The sequence below is a fragment of the Daktulosphaira vitifoliae genome, unplaced genomic scaffold, assembly GCF_025091365.1.
Source record: "Daktulosphaira vitifoliae isolate Bord-2020 unplaced genomic scaffold, ASM2509136v1 Scaffold_555, whole genome shotgun sequence".
Taxonomy (NCBI): Eukaryota; Metazoa; Arthropoda; class Insecta; order Hemiptera; family Phylloxeridae; genus Daktulosphaira; species Daktulosphaira vitifoliae.
In genome coordinates, this window is record NW_026100119.1 from 510 (window position 1) to 7,804 (window position 7,295).

Genomic DNA, 7,295 nt, shown 5'->3' on the forward strand with positions numbered 1-7,295 from the left:
AAAACAAATATTTATGAAACAATAAGTATAAAGAAGGCTTATTAAAATTTTCTTGTTGGTTTGCGTTACTAATCTGATTTTGCTTACAATGACAAATTAAACTATTAAATTATAACACACTATTTTATGATGGGCTCATAACTCGCTTTTCATTTATTGTCATAAATGAAAATCACAAACATTTGTGTACCAAAATAAGCTCTTTTTAAATGAGGCACTTTTACCATAAATGTTGTCTGTTTCAAAGAATTATAATTCTCTAAATTAACATTATTTGATAAGTTTATACGTCAGTACCTTATTAAAAGGGCTAGGGAATTATTGCTATTGGCAATTTATATAGTTAATTAGTTCATTTAAATTAATGTTTTTTTTTTTTTAGTACACCTTTGAAATCTTAATTGAACTTAAAATTTGACTTTAAAAAGTTGAAGTTTGATAAAGGTTTAAAATCATTGTCATAATACTTTCTACAATTATTAATCTTACTAACTCATGAAAACACTGGATATGGGTCAACTAAGTTATTAGTAATGATAAAAATTATCGAAAACAACCCGAAATAATTTCTGTTCCTAGTCCTGATCCTATACTTTGGTAATTTAATGAAAACACATAAAATTCAGTTTAACTTTTTTAATGACTTTAAATATTAGTAGTTGTTTAATCAATGATTAAAACATTTCAAAGATAAATGCAAACATTGTTGATGCTATTCTATAGTATCGTTTAGAAATGAATATGTTTGACATATTTTACAAAGTAGTATATCTGAAAACTATATTAAAATTATTAAAAGAAAATGTTCCTAAATTAGCTAAGGAACATGTTATAAATTAGACACTACTAATTACAATAAAAAAAAAAGTGTGCTTCAGCTCAATGTATAATTGTAAATCAATAGGTCTAAATTATATGATTATAATAATATAAATATATAATATTGATGAATAATTTACAAATAATGACAGTTTTACGATGAAAACCAAAATAAAAATTTCAAAAAAATTTTTATAGATGACAAAAATGTTTAAAAATTAATTATTATCTATGCATAATTTACAAATATGATATATGTTGCCATATAAATCTTTCAACTTAATAATATATCATATCAAATTCAACTTAATATGTTCTAAATATTATATAAAAAAAATTCTATAAATAAATAAAAAATGTATTTAGTCTTTTAATAATTTAGCGATTCAGCTATTTTTTTTTAAATTTATTGTCTATGTAACTTAAATGATCTAAACTGGAAATAGTTCATCTATTGAATACATGTCGAACACTGGTTTATAAATATTCACGAACATTGCCAATACTGTATCTTCGAAAAGAGGTTTTGTTTCTTGCAATAGAGATCTCCAATTTTCATTTATAAAACGATTAACGTTGTTACCTAAAAAGTATAATGATAAAAATGATAAAAATTGATTACTTGTGGCTAATTTTATATTATTGCTTCAAAAACAAGTTATAACAAATAATATTAGAAATAAAAAATTAGCAAATTATAATCACCCACGGAATGAAAATATTTGTAGATAATATTTTATTGAGCTTTTGCTCCTTCAAGCCACCCCTTAAATACGGCCCTATAAAATGGGCACAAATTGAAAAATTTATCTATGATGCTACAGTCCCAAATCTACTATGAGTACTCTAATATTTCAAAATCTCAATAATATTTTTTTGGGGGGAACTCAACCCATTTTCTTTATCTCCTCACAAATTTTAATTTCTTGTGAGGGTTATAATTGTATCTATACGGACTGAAGCCTCACAGATCTAATACAAATGCGCTCATTCCCTGTAACTTTAGATTTTAGTAGGATTTGCGAGACTCCAGAAAATAGTCGGATTGACATCTGGACCCTATTATTAACTTAAAGGTTCATTCATAAATTAAGATTATAAAATCCAATTAACCCTTATTTTTATATAAAAACTCACTCATTTCTTTATTTCCGTTGAATAAATTACTGAAATTAATTTTAGCATTGCCTATATTTAAATTAATATTTTTTTCTTTGAAGTCATAGTGAAGTTTACCATTTTTTCTCTTTTCAGTTTTCAATACTATCCTTAGCGATGTATCAATATTTGCTAAAATAAATAAACGTACTTTTAATATCCTAAGTATTCTAAACGAATGAAATAATCTTACAGAAATTTCCAACGAACAATCCATTGCCTTTAATAGGCAACATTAAAATTTTACCATTAATTTCATATTTAGAGTCTATTTGGAAATTTGGAAAAAACAAGTCTACATCAAAAGTATTTTCTTTCAAATTTATCCTAAAACAGTCAATATTTACAATAGATATTAAACATATTACTTTATTATATAATGACATAAAGCAAATATTAATAATTTTAGTTTTATTAGATTGGGTTTTAAAAATTCTATGCTACAAAAATGAAAAGCACTAAAATAATATTAATTGATAAAACAATTTTATTTCAATTAATGAAAGTTTAGGTTCCCAATATATATTAAATTGCATCTGTGCAAAAACAAGGTAATCTTTTTTTTTTAATCAGATATTAACGGTTTTCAATTAAGATAAAAATGACGAATTCGTCGACTCAAGAAAAAAATAGAAGAAATAGCATGAATAATATTACTTTTTCTGGTAAATAAGGGATACATGTTATTAATCTTAGTTATATTTTTTCCTGAAAGATGGAGTAATCTTGTTTTTATTTAGAGTCCTTCAATAAGGATCTACTAACGGAATATTCATAGACGAATAACTGAATAAACCAGAAAATATTCTAAGTACTCTATATGTCAATGGAAGTTATAAGTCTATCATTTTTAGTCTATTGTTCTTATATCTGTGGTTATTTTATAGTGAATATACTCTCTATGAAAACACTAAAGAACAATTATTCCTATCCTCAGTACCATTCACTTTCAGACATGCTCAAAGCCAAACACAAATTCAGGGATATATATTTGATCTAGATCTTTCTCCAAAATTTTTTCCGCGAATTAGATTATAGTTAAGAGATTAAACTTGGTGTTACTGGGGTTAAAAAATTAACCAGATAATAATTTTATCATTGCGTTTTAAATAAGATTATATAACTTTGAAGCAATAATTCAAGTTTTTAGTTCCAAATTTATAATTATTGCATTTATCTTTAACGTCCTCTCTGAAAAACTACGCATGTGTTAGAAAAAACGGGATAAGCTACATGGCTCAGCTCAATATGAAACCAAGTCAAGTATCTACACACTGAAGCACAACACATTCCTGACTAAGTAGGCCGCCTACTAAATTTGAATATGAATATCAAATTTGATATCAAGTGTTATTTGATAACTTTATTCGAAAGATTTGAGGCACATTTTTTGTAGTTTTAACAGTTAGACAATCGTTCAATTATATTGATACCACAATTAATGTGATATAATGAGCCGATGACTAAAAGAAGTCATGAACACCTTATTATATCAAGAAATTAATTAATTTAAAACACACATTGTTAAATCCTGAAAAAAAATGTTTCACTTTTGATGTATTCTTAATATTTGAAAAAAATAAAACTTTTAATTTCTCATTAGTGATACAATTAATAATCTATTTGATTCTACGCAACTTCAAGAAATCTGTAAACAAAAGTAACTAGTTACTTTACCCTAGAGCATCGATTTATTCAATTATATCTATTTCTACTGCTTAGTTAAAAATATATTTATATATTTATTTGTGTTCAAACATTAGTATAGTTTAAATTTGCTAAATAATCTTATCCCCTCAAAATTTAAATAATTTTAGAAAACTTTGTTCTCTACATAGGTGAAACTATGAACCGATAGATCATTGCCTGACCTAATATTTTAGACCCTTACCAGAGAATAATCAAATAACTTGACCAGACGAATTTCCACAGTTATAATGTCACAAAATTATTTATTTTAATAACTGTAATATAAGAATTTTATGAGTATCCGTTCATTGATTCGACAACGGGATGTAAAAATTTATATGCGAAACCTTAATAAATTAATATCGTCAAAGAAATATCGTTTTTCAGTAAACAAAATTATTTTAAATTTAAAATGTTAGATTATAGTTAATTAAATAAATAGTCTTTTGAATAACACTACTATGTATTTTATTAATTAAAAAAATGTAATTAAAGTAATAGTTGAAATATTTTACTTCTAGTACTTACCTTACGTTTTTTGTCTGGAAGTCTTTTCCCCCGTAACCCTTCAAATTAGTAAATACGGCTTTAAAATTTACTGAATTAGTTCCTTGATTTAGAGTAATCAAGGGAATAGATATTGGGTCCAGAGGAGGAACGTGCATTTCCGGTATACCATTTACAGCATACGGTCTAAGGGTCTCCAACATATTTTTTATGCAATTATTAATATTGGCATCATTTCGCCGACATGCTTTTATGAAAGAAGCTAAATTATACATAAAATTAATTTTGCACTCAAATTTTTATTACTTAAATAAACAAAAAAGTATATATATACTCACGTAAAGAACGACCGCTAATACTACAAATAACCAATGAGCAAATGAAAAAAACAATAGTATTAAACGACATTTTCAACATTTAGATATATTCTTTACCTTTTAGTAATTGCTCAAAAATATATGAACAGGTTATGAATATTACCTAAATATTTATACATCAGTATATAATCGATAACCTTGATGAGGTCATTAAATTAGTATTATTTTGTTACGATCATNTCAAAAATATATGAACAAGTTTTGAATATTACCTAAATATTTATACATCAGTATATAATCGATAACCTTGATGAGGTCATTAAATTAGTATTATTTTGTTACGATCATAAAAATCTAATGTCAAGTAAACTAAAATTTTACTAGGAAAATAATAAGACTAGAAAATCAAAGTACAACGAAAACATTTTTGGCCTACGCAATTGATTTTAAGAATTTTTGTCCTGAACCCGCAAATCTCAAGAACGATCAACAATCATTAAAGTATATAAGACCTATTATATCTGTAAAAAGCTTTTGCACGATGATACAATCAATATTGGGCCATAAAATAACTGTTATTTTTAAGTGCTATAATATTAACATTTCAGATACTATCAAGCTCTGAAGTAGTTCATGTGTTATATTAGTTATCGGATAGGTTACTAAATGTCAATTTCAACAGCGGAAAACATGAATCCTTGTAAAAAAACACTGTACTTGGAAACTTATTGTATTTTAATAAAAACCTTAATAAAATAGCCATGTCGCTAATAATACAAAAAGTAACTTCCATTTCATTATTATTTTACCAAATAACTTGGGATATACCTTATAGTTAGTAAAATATATATACTTTATATTTTCAGGATATTTGTGTATATTGTATATAATTTGTGCGTTTATTCAGCAAACTTTAATTGGATACATAGTATATGGGTATATGAGATATATCCCTATGAGGTCAACACAACTATTCACATCCTATTCAGTGTGGGTCTCAATAAACTACTGGAAAACAAGTGTATGATCTAATTTTAATTCGACTATTTTAATATTTTCCTAAGATTTTTTAAATAAATATTTAAAGTAAAATTTCATGACTATAATATTTGTTTTTTGTTTATAAAAAATATTATAATTTTGATTACACTTCATTATAAGCTGTAGCTTATAATTCATTTTATAATTTCAATAGTTCTTTACTTTAAGTAACGGATATGTGATATATTTATAACGAATATTTTCAACTATGATACACTACGAATATGTTTACGCAATAACTTTAAAATAATACTTTTATGCATGTTAATGTATAGTAAATAGACTTAAATGATAGGCCATTAGGTATCTGCCTGTGGTCATTGAAGAAACTAGACAGATTTATTCAAAAATATTGTTTTTTAAGATGCCTAATATTCATTAATCAATACATTAAAAACTTTTTTTCATTTCTTTTGCTACTTGTAGTGTTTATAAACGACGTTTACTCAATTAATTTTATTGTCTTCTGGTTTAAAATATAATTATTTTTAATGTTAAGGCCGGAAACTTCTTTCTTTGTCATTTGTTAAATTTCAAACAGGAGTTTTAAACTACGTTTATCATACTAAAATTCGGTAATCGTATATCATTGGCCATTGGCGTATTTCATTTCAAGACTTCGAAATTATTATAACGCAACAAAAGATAAATGTATAGTAAACCCTTCACCTATTTCGTGTATATATTTTACATAATCATCATATTATCTAACATAGTTAACTCATACTATATAATAAAGTAAACTATTTTCCCTAATAAAATCAGGTCTATTTACTTCTTGAAATTTATTTTGTTTCAAAAGATTACACTTGAACGTATACAATCGCCAAATAATTTAGAATTCGACAAACAAAATTGTTTTGTTAATTTGAAGTATGAACAAAAATATTCGATTTGAAAAAATATGAAAGCTTAATCATAAGTAAAACAATAGTGCAATTCTCATTATTTATTGATAAAAGTGTAAACCTGGTTATTGTTAAGTCCGAGGTCTTTAAATGAATACTCTATACATAAGCAATATTTAAGCTATAACTCTTTTTTTCTGCTGTAATATTCAAGTTAGTTAATCATTATTACTTATACTAATTGTATTTCAAAATTTCACCTAAAGTTTTAGAGTAAAAAATTGCACTGATGGACAGGTATAATTTTCTAATTCATTTTACTTTTATTTTGTAGTGTATTTCACTACTAAGATCTAATTTATTTGTTCAAAAAACACTCCTCAAGCATTTTNGATCTAATTTATTTGTTCAAAAAACACTCCTCAAGCATTTTTTTCTTCTATTTTAAGTTGTAATAAAACCCAATCTACATAGACTGCCTGCTGAGGCACATCAGGAACAGCAAAAGCTAAGACAAAGTGGTACTTTGTAGGGAATACGGAAGTACATCCATTTATCATTTTGCAACTTAGTGTATACCCAATAAAAATTCACTCATCTCAGCTAAAAATACTTTTTAGTAAAAATATAGTATGCGCTCTAGATAAAGCGTATACTATTAAGTTTTTTTACGAAAATACTACTGGTTAAGTTTTCAACTTAATGATTTCATGTATCGCCTAAACTGTACAATTTTAATACAAAAAATAGCATGTCATATTATTTAACGATCTGTTTAATAATAGCAATTTCAAGTAAATTGTTTTATTAGTTTTAAAAAAAGTGCAGGAGCAAATAGAAAAACACTGTCGTTTCGATTATTGATTGTTCACACTGATTAACTAGTATGGATTATGTGTATATATAAATCTTAGCA

General features: G+C 25.3%; 1 protein-coding gene across 1 annotated transcript; it reads right to left on the minus strand.

The window, feature by feature from the left end:
* Nucleotides 1-1,058: 1,058 nt before the first annotated feature.
* On the minus strand, nt 1,059-4,638 carry LOC126909561 (circadian clock-controlled protein daywake-like). The gene is made up of 5 exons (XM_050691996.1): nt 4,512-4,638; nt 4,195-4,435; nt 2,171-2,304; nt 1,957-2,109; nt 1,059-1,402 (listed from the first exon to the last, which is right to left on the minus strand). The coding sequence occupies exons 1-5, from the start codon at nt 4,588-4,590 to the stop codon at nt 1,251-1,253; spliced, it is 759 nt and encodes a 252-aa protein (XP_050547953.1). The 5' UTR covers nt 4,591-4,638; the 3' UTR covers nt 1,059-1,250.
* Between the last annotated feature and the right edge of the window lie 2,657 nt (nt 4,639-7,295).